This window comes from Poecilia reticulata, chromosome 22 (assembly GCF_904066995.2).
Source record: "Poecilia reticulata chromosome 22, P_reticulata-male-v2, whole genome shotgun sequence".
Classification (NCBI taxonomy): domain Eukaryota; kingdom Metazoa; phylum Chordata; class Actinopteri; order Cyprinodontiformes; family Poeciliidae; genus Poecilia; species Poecilia reticulata.
The window spans coordinates 21723551-21738781 of NC_088851.1; the positions used below are offsets into that span (position 1 = coordinate 21723551).

Consider the following 15231-nt stretch of genomic DNA (forward strand, 5'->3'; position numbering starts at 1 on the left):
GTCTTCGACGGAGATCAAATCATCTGTCACATTTGAATAATTACAATGAAACTTTTGATTAAGTCTTTATTATTCACCTTTCTATTATTAGAGGGCATTCCTGCAGAGCCTGCAGAGACACGTGATGTGATTCAAAGTCCTTTCAGCAGAACATAAAGAATTTCTTCGCCTTCATTTGTCAATCCAGATCAGTGATGGGATTTCAGACCAGTCTGCAGCTGCTCTTGCTCTTAAAGACAATCATCTTCCTCCTCATGCTCACTTTACATGTGATCTTATGATATCCTTGCAGACGTATGATGACAGACTAAAGGATAAATCACATTTCTGCTGTTTTAGCTTCTCTTTGTTCTTTTTGACGCCAAAGTAAAAGTTTTTCCTCCCACATAAAATATCTCGGAAAAAACTATTAACAATTCTTTCACATTGTGTGACTTTAAAAACACAACATTTATTGAATTGTATTGAGATTTAACACAAAGTAGCACATTCATGGTTCATAGTTTAAAGATGACAACCGGAAAAGAATTTTGTGAATTTCTATTCAAACCATTTTTAATTTGATTTATTAAGAAAATCCAGCACCAGATTCCACCTGAAAAAATGTAGCTCTTCTGTAAATGCCTCAGAGGTTTTGTTCAAAACTTCTGCTTTCTGTGTGAGTTGCTCCACATCGTTCAACGAAAAGTTTAAAGGTCATTCCACCTTAAATTCAGGTGAAAACCTTTTCCTCTGCAGTCGGATCTGACAGATTTCTTCTCCTAACATTTTTATATCGAGTCAGGACGCATCTGTTAAAAAATAAAAACATCAGGTTGCTAACATCAGACATCTCTGAGCTGTCAGGTCTTTGTGTGACTGACAGTTATAAAACACAATCTTTCTAAATGGTATTTTACCACATCCATTCTCACTGTAAGCCATAAAAAATCTGTCTGTTTTTCTGTCTTCAAGTTGCTTCAGTCAAATTTTATTGTTTAATCTACGTTCAGTTGTTGATCTCATCTCCAAAGTTCACATCTCTCCGCTTTAACTCTTCAGCTGGTGGACAAAAACTCAACATAACAACCATAGATTATTATAATACATTGTGATTTTATGTAATCGCTCTCGTGTTGCTCTGGAACTGACCACATGAAGCGGCAGATTTGTTTTATATCCAGATGTGCTGTGAGGACACAATAACATCAGGATGACTTGACAGATTTACAGGGAAACCTCTCATTTCTTCCCTGGTGCAGAAAATGTCTCACTGCATGAGTCCTGTTTCTGACCACAGAGAGACCCACAGTGTCGTGCAGGATGGCGAGAAATAAAATCACATCTCGTCTGCAGTGAAAAGTGTCTATTTTCAGATCTGGGTCACAGCAACAAACTGCAAAAAGCTTCTGTTCAGAACAAAGATGGTGATGATCCTCCTGGGAAGAGTTTTAGATGAGGAATATTTCCCAAACTGTCAGTTACCTCATATGGTTCCCAAAGGGAAGAAAAGCTGTCAGGCCGTTACAAAGTGTTCAATAATTCCATCTCTTTTTTGTTAGTTTGTTATTTTTAACACTTTACTTTCAGTTTTTTTTTATTGGTACAAAAGCGACAACAGACAGACATAAGACATGAACGAGCGCTGAATCATGCAAGCATTAACGAGGACAAAAAATGTAGAGGGGGTTGGGGGGGAAACAACCCAGCAAAATGTACATATTCCAGTGAACACACTGAGATCTAATATCATGGCAACCATATCTCATAGTGACAGAGCAACAATATCTGTGAATGATAATGTATTAACGGTGACAATCTATGGGATTCACAAAACACGTTCATTACATTTATTGCACAAAACCATCTCAGATAATAAAATTTTAGTCTGTTCAGTTCTGCCTAGTTGATCTCCTTTCAGAATGACATTTTTTTAGGGCGTCTTGTCACTTTAAATCCATAAAAGCTGCTGCTGGTCACACCCCCAAACTCAACGTTTACAGTCACACATGAAAATGGCTATAAATAGATGCGCAAATATACAAGTACATATTTGAAAAGCAGAAGTAGAGCCTCCTGCACAACCAAAAAGAATACAGCAAGTAGTTTTCTGGATTGTAAGGTTAACAACAAAACGGTTTTCTTTTCCAGCAGCCATTGTACAGCGCATACAGGTCATCACTACATCCAAGTTTCAGGTCTGATTTCTAGTTTCCAGTTGTAATAACTGAAGCTCTGCGTTGACTCTAGATTGCTCCTCTTTTGGTACAAAAATGATAATTTCAGTTTTGTTTTTGTTCAGATGGAAAGCTATGGCGCCTTCACATGTGTTTTAAGCATCTGGTCAGTGCTGATAAAGTGATAAATTTCCTCAGCTCTCTTGCAAAACTCCTCAGACCTCCTTAAGATCTCTTGTAGACTGCAGACTTCCCGGAGTAACCTGGATGCTTTTCCCCTGACGGGTCAGCATCATTTTGGAAAAACAGAAAGAAAGAAAACGAAGTGCAGTGCAGAGAGGATGTTGGGCGGATCTCTGGAAACAGATAAAACACTGAAAAAGGTCCAGTTGTGCATTTGTTCCAGTTTCTACTCATCATTTCAACCCTCAGGCTTCAGCCAGATTAAACTGCTTTGATGTGAACGTCATGCATACATCAGTGCAACATCTATACAGCTTGACGGACGTACTGTGGTCCTGAATGGCTTCATTTAGAAAAACAGCCTTATTGGAGACCCTTCAAAGGAACATCCTGACAAATTTACTGAAGTTTTAAAACGAAATGTTTTTCTCCTCGCAAGCAGAAGCCAGCAGCTTGTTCTTTATCCTCCAACATGTCAGCGAGTTTATTGTGTTCAGAGGTTCAAACAGAATAAGTTCCTATAGAAGTAGTTTATTTTACACATGCTCTCACAGGGATTATGGATGAAGATCAAAAAAATGTCTGTTTTAGATGGTGGGGATCATGTAGTCACACAATGAGACAACTGTCATAGACATGTTTTATTCAGCCACTGTTGGTAAATACATTTCATGATCCAAATATCGACTCTCTTTGATGAGTTTATAAAAATTCCGAAGCTTGAATGTTTTCCGATTAGCTTGATGTTTCAAATTATTACACATAAATTCAAGGTGAATGTTTCCTCCCAGGGTTGGTTTAAAATGTGTCAGACAGAAAATCAGAGTCAAGCTGAGATCTGCAGCCCAACTGTGGAGATTTAACCCGTCAGATGCTCAATGTGAGAATAAAAGGTGAACGAACCCGCACTTTGCTCTCAGCAAACCCAGCAGATGATGGTGGAATGACAAACTCACCTCGTTGGAGGTCAAATGACCTTAAATACAACCTGGATTTCATTCAGCTTCAAAGAAAAATGTAAAACGATTGCTTTTGTTGTTGCTGTAGCAACCTGAACATCTTTAAAAATGCTATAAGCTCATCATTAATGTCTACAGATGTACTTAAATATTCAAAGGTCCAGCTCACTTAATGAACTGAGCTGGGTGTAAACATAACTTTAAAATTAAACCCTGCAGCCCAGTCTGACAGTAATCAGCATTCAGTTTACAGGCTTAGAACAGAAGTTTTATCTCAAATAGACAGAAAAGAAAACCTGCAGAAGCTTAAAGATTCGTCAGAAACTTGTTGGATTCTTTAAGAGAAATCTGTTACGTAACGGTATAAATCATTTCTGAATCATTCGGCTGATTCTTTGCAGTCATCTTACATCATGTCACATCTTAAAGAGTGTTAAAGACGTCAAAGCTCCACACTTCAATCACTTCTCAAACATAAAACAATAAGACAGCTGCCAATCTTCCCAGGAGTCTTCTGACCCTGAGATCAGACCAATGCAAAGAGAATTACAGAAGAAAAAACAAGAGCTTAATTTCAGAATTTACAGGCCTTAGGTAGCAGGTTAAATGTTAAAGTTTAGGACTGGACAAATAGAAGTAAACTTATTAAAGCTCATTGGAAAGGACTGAAGGAAAAAGCTTCTTTTTTCTAAAACCATTTTTTTTAAAAAGTGAATTGCAGGCAGAAAAACTTCAATGAACTGAAGAAACATTGAAAAGAATGACTGAAGGACTTTCATTTCAAAAATGTTAATATATAAAGAAAAGTTTAATTAAGTAACTACTGCGTATCTCTCTTTGTATTTTGTCCTTGTTGGGACCTGAACTGGTGCCTGTTGTCCTGAATATGTACCTAATATGAATGTTTTGTCCTGAACATGTTTTCAATCTGTCCAGAATGTATTCAGGTGTTCCTGAATGCATCTCAAATGCATTTTAAATATGTCTGTGAATGAATGTCTCCTTAAAGTATAAATGTGGTCCTGAATGAATCTAAAATAGTCATGTTCATGTCATTCTGAATGTATCTGGGTTGTTTTGGATGTAAACTGAATGTGTCTGTGTGTAATTCACAGACATGGTTCTGAATACATTTTTAGCGTGTAATTTTGACAAGCTTCACATTTATAATATTCTTAAAATAAAACCCTGTTGCACACGTTCACCCTAAATGGGTCTTGAATGTGTGATTTTGGATATGTGGTTCTGAATGGACCTGAATGTGTCTATTTGGACCAGAATGTTTACTGAACCTCTCCTTTACTGCAAAAACACAAATCTTACCTAGTAATTTTGATCTAGTTTCTTGTGCACATATCTTATTACACTTGAAATGAGACTAAACTAACTTACAAATCACTTTTCAGCAAGATAGAAATCAATAATATTTTGATATTGACAAAAAAAAGTGCTAGTTTCACTCCTCCCGTTCCACTAGGGGGCTCTATAGTTGCTCTGTATTGGTACGTGGATAAATGTGTAGAAGAAGGAAACGAACGGCGGACCAGTAGTGTACTTAGGTTGCCTAGCAACCACACTAACAAGCCGAACCTGCCATAAATTCACATCTTACCAATCTTACCAATGTTCATGAGTGTTGCCCAATGTGGTGAGTTATATATTAATGCTATAAAGATATGTTTAAGTCTGTGTCCTTTTGAATATCTCAATATTAAGTATTGACGTTTTGTTTGTCTTTTTTTTTTTACGTTATTTACAGTTTAACCGGCATGTCCGCGTAAAGCACTCGGCAATAAAAGAACCGTTACAACATCAACGGCTACAATATGGTCTTCGTAACACTTATAACAAGACATTTTATAAGTGACGTAATCTACCAACGCAATAAGTCATTTTTCATCAATATTAAGGAATTATTCCCTTAAAATAAGCTCACATATCTTTCTGAAAAGTTACTTATTTCCAGTCTGTTTGCACCAGAAACTAAACTAAAAATACTTGATAAAATTTTGTGCTGCTGTTTTGAGGACTGATGTGTTTCGGGTCCTGATGTTGGGACCTGCTGCTGGGTAATTAAACACCTCTTCCCTGTGGGTTTAAGGTTGTTAATTAATTTAAACGTGTTCAGACACAAAATGACAATAACCTCTACAGATTAATTTAATATTACACCACAAAGTTCAGATCATACTTTCCCATTGCAGATCATGCTCAGCTCCATCTGGGATCAGAGCAAAATGACCGTAAATCTAAAAAATAAAGAAATAGAGTCAACAGACCTCCTTCCCCCACTCCCACCTCCTCTGCATCTTTAACAGCGGCAACAGATGTGAGGCTGAACGACACGGGACCCGTGGCACCAACATGTGCCGTGTCTGTCTCTGAAATCCCTCAAACAGAGTTTTTCTCTGAATTCAGAGAACAAAGGAGAAGCTGGTGTGACAGTTTCAGGACAGTTGGAGGTGATTTGGGTCCGCATGATACCAACAACCCTGCAGAGAAAAGCAAACAGAACATGTTTCAATTACTGACTGTTTTGTCAGGCTGGTCAGAACCAACCAAACAGTACAAGTAGAAATGAGTTATACTGAGTCGAAAAGGTTCTTGTTTCTATAATCAGTGGTAGAAAAAACACTCAAACAGTACTTCCTGTCTGGTATGTTTCTCCTAAAAACGTCAAAATGTCATCTTCAGATTTAAGATCTGATTGCACTCTTAATAAAAATCCCTCAAATTATTTCATGGAGTTTCCTTAACATTTTTCTACCTCACTTTTTCCTTCCACTCAACTTTATATCAGAATGCTAGAACTTTGTCCACCAAATTCTAATTTGGGGTTTTCATTAGTCACAATCTATAATCATTAAAATGACAAAAATAAAGGCATTTTCTACTCTATATTTAATTAGTCTATACTACACATGAGTTTTGCTTCTGACAAATGTGTGTCTGCCAAATTCAGAAATAATAAGTGAGTGTAAAGAAATGATAAAGCATTAATGTATAGCTCATAAATGCACAAAGATTTAATCATCAACTAAAATCAATTAAGACTGAAAGATAAATTAAATCTCTATGATTTGTTACTTGAAATGTACCTTTATTTAGACTGAATTTAACCAAAAAGACATTGTCGTTTGGGGAGGATTTTGAAAAATGTAAAGTTACTTTCTAAAACTTTTACGGTTAAAATTCAAAGGCTGGAATTGTTGATTATTTCCTACATTTATATCACATTATTTTTATTCAACTTTGATGTATTTGTTTGGGATTTTATAAGATAGACCAACACATATATATTGGCATATATTATTCTCCTCCCCTTTAATCTGATACCCGTAAATCAAAAACGTGACACCTCTCCAATCCAAACAGCCATTTTTTCTCTCTGTCAAAATAAATACAACTTTAGAGACAAAAATATAACATGGCCTTTTTAGGAAAAATCATTGATCCAAACCATAAAAACAAAAGCATTCCCACAGCATCACACTGCCTTTTCTATGCTCCACAGTGAGGATGTTGTTTTCAGGGTGACAGACAGTGTTAGTTTAGGGACAAACTTGATTTAAAGTGTGACAAACAAAAGAATGAAAGTTTCTGACTCAAAATGAGCCCCTGGTTGAATCTGAAAGAGAGCAAATCTTTTCTTGCAGTGAAAAATGTTACATAACGTTTCATGCTTCTTTTGATTTATTTAAACAGAAAGGCACTTAGCCATGCACTTCATATAATTTTAATTATTTTATGCATCCATTCTTGTCGGTTTTGTGAGCTCTTGATAATGTAGACAACACCTCATTATTTCTAACTAAACCTGCAGGAATTGCTCTGATAAATTACCAGATTTTTTAAAATCTGCATGTAATTTATCTCAGGACAAAGAGACAAACTCCAACATCCTAACTGAGCCAAGAATTGGTCGAGTCCATCCTTTCTGCCATTAAGTCCCCCTCTGTGACCCGGGGAAAATCTCCGAGTGGGTAAGGCGAGTGCAGAGCTCAGGATGAGCTGGAAATCCCAGATGTGGGAGCGCTCAGGCAGCACAGCCGGATTATAGCCCCGAACATCAAATTGTCTTATGTAACACATTGTAATGCTGACAGCAGCAGCGGCGATTACACAATCTGACCTGGAAAGGAGGAGACGGCATGCACGTGGGCGTGCACGCTCACTCCGGGAGATCAAACCGCCGTCATGTGACCCGATGCACTCTGGACTGCAGTCTGGGACAGTTTTCCATCAGAACTGATGTGAATATTTGACTGCACAGAGCCCAGAAACTAAAACTCTGTGTGTAGGTGTGGATTCATTATCGGATCAGAACTCTGCAATCTGAAAGTCCGGCAAAATAACACCAGAACCTGGTTAAGAACTTATCGAGGAGTTTCCTCAGAAAATGCTTTAGTTTACCACGATAAACACATTGGGTGCCTTTCGTAAAGTCACAGCAAAAAATTAACAGCAATAATTTGGTTTATTTAATCTGTTGTAGAGGGGGGAAAAGTGGGTGTTCAGTTTTCAAAACAATATTTTCTCCATTCCTATATTTATAAATGTCCAAATTCATAACAAAGTATTTAATTCACATGATAACAATTTTGTTTATAGATTAAGTATTTAGATTTCAAATAAAAGTTTTAGTTAAGAAGCTAAATGTCTAGTTCTCAACTAAATGGTGAGAGTCTGAGCTAAATGTTTTGGCTGAACCTAAACATCTAGTTGAAAACTAAATATTTATCTTCCAAAGTATTAAGTTCACAAATATTTAGTTTACAAGCTAAATATCTAGCATTCAAATTAAATAAGAATGCATGTTCATCTATGGAAAAGTAGAAATTATGAGTAAATTAACTTATATAGCGCTTTTCCAGTCATTTTGACCACTCAAAGCACTTTGCACTAGAGTCACATTTATTTAATGCGCAGGTCAGTAGGCAACTTGGGGTTAAGTCCCTTGCCCAGAGGGAAGAGTGACATGTGGCAGGAGGAAGCTGGAATCAAGTCTACAACCTTCTGATCACAAGACGACTACTCTACCCACAGAGCCACGGTCGCTTACCAGGGAAGCTGTCCCAGGTAAGCTTGAGTCATGGTGTCAGACAAGGGATACAAATATGGTATTGAACTTAATTATTTTAAGTAAAGTCAAAGTAAAAAGGTCATTTAAGGAAAAGATTTGTGTATTTAGAGCAGTGTTTTTCAACCATTTTTGAGTCAAGGTACACTGTTTTAATTGAAAAAATCCCGAGGCACGCCACCAACTAAAAATGGAAATAAAGATACTCTGTAGCCGCCTATATATAGTCCTTCTTATCAAAGTCTCTTGAATAGGAATCAAACACAAAAATGCATTTTTATCACATTTTACATTTCTTATTTCAAATTGCACTTAACACATCCACTTCAAAAATACACCTGCACAGCCACAACACTGTGGTGTTAAATTTAAAGAAGTTGTAGAAAACTTCAAAGTGTTTTACAATCTAATCCACAAGCATCTTATAGCCAGAATACAGAAAATAATTATTATTCTGAAAGAAGCAATAATATTTGGGAAACATTTCACTTCATATTCACTGTTACAATATGAAGAGTTGCATGTACAAAATGTCAATATCTGTATATTTTACCCACCTAGTATGAAACCTGTGCATGTTTGGATGAAAACAGATGATTTCCTGGCAGAAATTGAAGACAAAGCTCTTCCTCAACATCTCTGTCTCTCTGGTTTTAGTTTTTATAGTAACCAGACTAGAGAAGCTCAATTTCACATAGATATGTTGTGGGAAATGGACTCATGCTCTTTCCAACTACTGCTGAGCTTCACTGTCTTTTCCATCACTGTCGTCACAGTCTTTCTAGATTCAGTGCTCTCACCGCTACCTGTAACATTCGTGCATCACTAATTCTCGTTTTAATGTAAAATGCTCTGTACCTACTGCCATCTAGTGGTAAGAACATTACATGATTACGCCGCTAGTCACTGCTACAGCAGACACTCGAAGATGGCATTATTTGCAGACAATTCATTTTCAAAAAATCTTTTAAAACCAATTACCGTATTTTTCGGGCTATAGAGCGCACCATACTAGCACCTTCAATTAAATAAAATAAAATAAAAACTGGAAGCTGCTCTCGGTTTTCCATTAGGACCCAGCAGAGGGCGGCGTTCTAATAAATCTGCTGTAAGGACGCAGCACTCCGTCTCCAAAGTCAAACCATGGTTTCGTTCACACCGAGCTTAAATGCAGCGGCTCTATTTCCCTCCTGTAGTGCCAGATCGACAGCCCTCAACTTAAAAGCTGCATGATATGAGTTTGAAAACATTTCTCCATCGTGCCTGCTGCTAGCATGTGCTTGTTCTAAATGAAAATTAGCCGTTCTTCTTTGATTTACTATTTTGACTTCTAATGATTCACTTCCTGCTAGAAAGCCCCCTGGTGGTTGAAGAAAAATCCACAGAAAAGCCACAGCGGGCTACAATCCGCATGGTTCAACGTTTAGGAAAAAAGTAGCAGCTTATAGTCCGGAAAATACGGTACCGTAGTGAAATTGAATATTTTCCACGGCACACCTGACGATCACTCACGGCACACTAGTGTGCCGCGGAACAGTGGTTGAAAAACACTGATTTAGAGGGCACTGTAAAAAGAGTATTAAAATTTAGTTTGGAACTACTTAAAAGTTTGAGTTGACTTTCTGTAGAATTAAGTCAAAGAGATTTTAAATGTTTATTAGAAGAAAATTAATGATTTGAGTAAGAGTGACTTAAATGTGTCATGTTAAACCCCCTTATAAATTAAGTTATAAAAACTTAGCAAATTGAGTTGAAAGGACTTAGTGAATTGAGTTGCATGATCATAATAAATTGAGTTGGTCAGACATAGGATACGAAACTGGCATTGAACTGAATCATTTAAGTAAAGTCAAAGTGAAAAGTTCCATTAGGTTAAACATTTGCAAGACGTTTGTTAAATGAACACAAAAAAGTAAGTGGTCATAGCAAAAGCAAAACAATTAAGTGAAATTAATGTAAATAAGTCCATAAGATGAACTGCAGCCCAAATACACTTTTTAGAGTGTATGAAGCCCTGGAGGTCAGCCTGGATACCAACAGGACTCGCTAACAAGCCCAGCAGGCCGGGAGACCAACAGGACTCTCTATGAACCCTAGAGGGCAGCCCAGAGAAAAACAGGACTCTCTATGAACCCTAGAGGTCAGCCTGGAGACCAACAGGACTCTCTATGAACCCTAGAGGTCAGCCCGGAGACCAACAGGACTCGCTACCAAGCCATGAAAGCAGGCCGGGAGACCAACAGGACTCACTACCAAGCCATGAAAGCAGGTCGGGAGACCAACAGGACTCTCTATGAACCCTAGAGGCCAGCCCGGAGAAAAACAGGACTCGCTATGAACCCTAGGTCAGCCGGGAGACCAACAGGACTCGCTACCAAGCCATGAAAGCAGGCTGGGAGACCAACAGGACTCTCTATGAACCCTAGAGGCCAGCCCGGAGAAAAACAGGACTCGCTATGAACCCTTGGTCAGCCGGGAGACCAACAGGACTCTCTATGAACCCTAGAGGTCAGCCCGAAGACCAACAGGACTCACTACCAAGCCATGAAAGCAGGCCGGGAGACCAACAGGACTCTCTATGAACCCTAGAGGCCAGCCCGGAGAAAAACAGGACTCGCTATGAACCCTAGGTCAGCCGGGAGACCAACAGGACTCTCTATGAACCCTAGAGGTCAGCCCGAAGACCAACAGGACTCGCTACCAAGCCATGAAAGCAGCCCAGGAGACCAACAGGACTCACTACCAAGCCATGAAAGCAGGCCGGGAGACCAACAGGACTCTCTATGAACCCTAGAGGCCAGCCCGGAGAAAAACAGGACTCGCTATGAACCCTAGGTCAGCCGGGAGACCAACAGGACTCTCTATGAACCCTAGAGGTCAGCCCGAAGACCAACAGGACTCGCTACCAAGCCATGAAAGCAGGCTGGGAGACCAACAGGACTCTCTATGAACCCTAGAGGCCAGCCCGGAGAAAAACAGGACTCGCTATGAACCCTTGGTCAGCCGGGAGACCAACAGGACTCTCTATGAACCCAAGAGGTCAGCCCGAAGACCAACAGGACTCGCTACCAAGCCATGAAAGCAGGCCGGGAGACCAACAGGACTCACTACCAAGCCATGAAAGCAGGCCGGGAGACCAACAGGACTCTCTATGAACCCTAGAGGCCAGCCCGGAGAAAAACAGGACTCGCTATGAACCCTAGGTCAGCCGGGAGACCAACAGGACTCTCTATGAACCCTAGAGGTCAGCCCGAAGACCAACAGGACTCGCTACCAAGCCATGAAAGCAGGCTGGGAGACCAACAGGACTCTCTATGAACCCTAGAGGCCAGCCCGGAGAAAAACAGGACTCGCTATGAACCCTTGGTCAGCCGGGAGACCAACAGGACTCTCTATGAACCCTAGAGGTCAGCCCGAAGACCAACAGGACTCGCTACCAAGCCATGAAAGCAGGCCGGGAGACCAACAGGACTCACTACCAAGCCATGAAAGCAGGCTGGGAGACCAACAGGACTCTCTATGAACCCTAGAGGCCAGCCCGGAGAAAAACAGGACTCGCTATGAACCCTTGGTCAGCCGGGAGACCAACAGGACTCTCTATGAACCCTAGAGGTCAGCCCGAAGACCAACAGGACTCGCTACCAAGCCATGAAAGCAGCCCAGGAGACCAACAGGACTCACTACCAAGCCATGAAAGCAGGCCGGGAGACCAACAGGACTCTCTATGAACCCTAGAGGCCAGCCCGGAGAAAAACAGGACTCGCTATGAACCCTAGGTCAGCCGGGAGACCAACAGGACTCTCTATGAACCCTAGAGGTCAGCCCGAAGACCAACAGGACTCGCTACCAAGCCATGAAAGCAGGCTGGGAGACCAACAGGACTCTCTATGAACCCTAGAGGCCAGCCCGGAGAAAAACAGGACTCGCTATGAACCCTTGGTCAGCCGGGAGACCAACAGGACTCTCTATGAACCCTAGAGGTCAGCCCGAAGACCAACAGGACTCGCTACCAAGCCATGAAAGCAGGCCGGGAGACCAACAGGACTCACTACCAAGCCATGAAAGCAGGCCGGGAGACCAACAGGACTCTCTATGAACCCTAGAGGCCAGCCCGGAGAAAAACAGGACTCGCTATGAACCCTAGGTCAGCCGGGAGACCAACAGGACTCTCTATGAACCCTAGAGGTCAGCCCAAAGACCAACAGGACTCACTACCAAGCCATGAAAGCAGGCCGGGAGACCAACAGGACTCGCTTTGAACCCTAGAGGTCAGCCCGGAGACCAACAGGATTCGCTATGAACCCTAGAGGTTCACTTCTTTATTTAGAAGTACCATCTTTCTACCCAATACCTTAGAGTGCCTGTTTGATACATTTTCAGAAATGTATTGCCGATGCCTCCGATCGCACGTCTGAATAGATGTGGCTTCTTCTCTGGCTGGTCTGAAACCCACTGGCTGTCTTTGTGGGTTTTGTCATCAGATGGCTGCCTTTTTTCCTGTTCCCCTAATTCCTTCAGCCTTTTGTTAATCTTTTCCACATAACTCTCCAATTTTTTGTTGTCCTTCTCCAGGAGGTGGTTTGCCTGCTCAAAGACAGAATTTTCCTGCTGCAGGGTGGTGGTTTTATTCTCCAGGGCGATGTTTTTCTCCTTCAGGGCGGTGTTTTCCTCCTTCAGGGCGGTGTTTTCCTCCTTCAGGGTGTTGTTTTTCTCCTTGAGCGTGGTGTTTAATTTCTCAGGGTTTGCCTGATTTTCCTCCTCCATAGTGTTTGTTTGTAGCTTAAGGTTGGCGTTGAGTTGTTCCAGATCCCTGAATTTCTCCTCCAGGGCAGCAATTTGCTTGTCAATGTCTTTGTTTTTCTTCACCATGGTGGCATTATCCTCTTCTAATGTTCTGTTTATTTCAACCAGATTTTTGAATTCCTCATCATTCTCCTGAATAAGTTTATCTTTTTGAAATGCTGCTTCTTCCAAGTTTAAAACTCCAATTTTTAATTCCTCATTTGCTTTTCTGAGTGAATTGTTCTCAAATGACATCCTTTTGACTTCTTCCATGATGTCTCGGAGCTTCTGTTTCTCTCCTCCTATCAAATCTTGGTCTTTTTCTTCCTCCGAATCAAAAGATGAATTCTTGCTGCTTTGACTCATATTTTGTCTTTTCAGTCTGTGCAAATCTTTTCCAGTCTCTACAATCCTTCTCCTTTCTCTCCAGGTTCTGCAACGATAATGACGGTAGAATTCAAGAGTGGAGCTTTTTGTGCATCGCTCTTTGTGACATCAAATTGCGTGATGTCACAAAATGATGTCACTACCTCAGCAGAACAACTAGAAAACTGCTGAAGTTTGAATAAACAAACTTTACGGCTGAATGCAGCTCGGTTAAGCTGACGGCCAGTGGAGACAGTTCAGCTGGTAAAATATCACCAAAGCTGAAATTCACACTTGGGAGACAGCGGCTCTCGAGGACAATGGACTGGCACAACAGGGTGCCAGGACCAATGGTCAAAAAAAAGGTTTGTGCCCGAAAACAGAAAAAGGGGAAACGAGTGAGCATGTTACCCAACTGGTGCCTAGGCAGCCATCAATTCTGACTCTCTTTCTGGCTAATGTCTGCCAGAAAGAGACATTCTTTCTGGCGACATTAAGAACTTTTGTGAGTTCTTATTGCCCACAAAAGAGCAATAAGAACTCTTTTGTGAGTGGATTTGTTACATCTGAGGCTGAGAGTGTCTGCAGAGATGGACTGTGCCATTCTTTGCCTAACATAAACCTGGTTTAACAGCAACATGCCGTTGAGCCTTCCAGATCAACAGTATTCAGTTATTCCAAGCGGACCGCGACCAACACTCAGAAAAAACAATGTATGTCAGAAGGAGGAGGATAAAGTATGTAAGTGAATGCAGATTGGTGTACAAACTGTAGACTGGTTAACAGCTGTCAGCCACCCTATGTGCCTCAGGAGTTTACTGCGGTGTTTGTGTGACCCCCACAAAGTGTGGTCACATTTGTTGGATTAAATTGTGATTTTAGTTTAGGATTTGACCCTGTTTTGAAATTTTGGAGCAATGTCACGTAATAACACAAATCTAGCCACACACGTTTTGATGGAACGTGGGGAAGGAAGGACCGTGCAGCTCCTGTTTTCTTCAGGGAACAGAATCGACCCTTTCTCCCTAACCCTATGGAATATCCTCGTTGAACTTCCCTAAAGTTGAAAACTAGGTAAGTTGAACTGGGAGAGGATTTTCCATTTTTGGAGGAGTGCCTGGCTGGCAGGACTTAGTTCCTGGAGGAGGGTCTGAAGTTGCTTGTAATCGACATAATCCCCGTTCATTATCATGCTGATACAGCTGGAAAAGGTAAGTACATTGAAGTGGAGGGCGCCTTGGACTTTCTCGGCAACCCTCTGAAGTACCTTCTCCATCCACGCCATCCCATGGTCACGGTACTTCTCGAGGTTCCTGGAATAGCTCAAGGAACTCCGCTCCACCTCTGTGCATACTTGAAGGGTTGCTGTGGCAACCTTCGAAAGTTGCACCTTGTGCCCCTCGGACTCCAAGACGATATAGTCCCGGTTGTTCCAGAACATTTTGGGTGCGTTCACACTGCAGCATGAAGTGACCCAATTCCGATTTTTTGGCAATTCCGATTTTTTTGCCGGGGCCGTTCACACTGCCAGTAAATGCGACCTGTATGTGTTCTGCAGTGCAAACGGGCAAACGACCTGAAAGTTTCCCACATGCGCACTAGAGGGCGCAATAGCATCAGCGTTCTCAGGGGGCGTTTACACGACAACGATCCAACAAAACGGCACTTTTGTTCCGTTTTTGTTGGATCGTTTACACGATAACGT

The 15231-nt window shown here is 41.0% G+C and overlaps 2 protein-coding genes across 4 annotated transcripts in view; one reads left to right on the top strand and one right to left on the bottom strand.

The window, feature by feature from the left end:
- Positions 1 to 15231, top strand: part of ankrd6a (ankyrin repeat domain 6a) — a 40761-nt gene that overhangs the window by 4476 nt on the left and 21054 nt on the right. The window lies entirely within an intron of this gene.
- On the bottom strand, positions 5435 to 13850 carry LOC103458958 (uncharacterized). Its single transcript, XM_008400113.3, has 2 exons — positions 12730 to 13850; positions 5435 to 5790 (listed from the first exon to the last, which is right to left on the bottom strand). The coding sequence occupies exons 1-2, from the start codon at positions 13524 to 13526 to the stop codon at positions 5610 to 5612; spliced, it is 978 nt and encodes a 325-aa protein (XP_008398335.2). The 5' UTR covers positions 13527 to 13850; the 3' UTR covers positions 5435 to 5609.

Coding starts and splice junctions, on each gene's coding strand:
- LOC103458958 (XM_008400113.3), bottom strand. CDS start 13,526: ATGAGTCAAAGCAGCAAGAATTCATCTTTTGATTCGGAGGAAGAAAAA. Junction 5,791..12,729: donor TATCAAACAGGCACTCTAAG/GTATTGGGTAGA, acceptor TTTTCTCTGCAG/GGTTGTTGGTATCATGCGGA.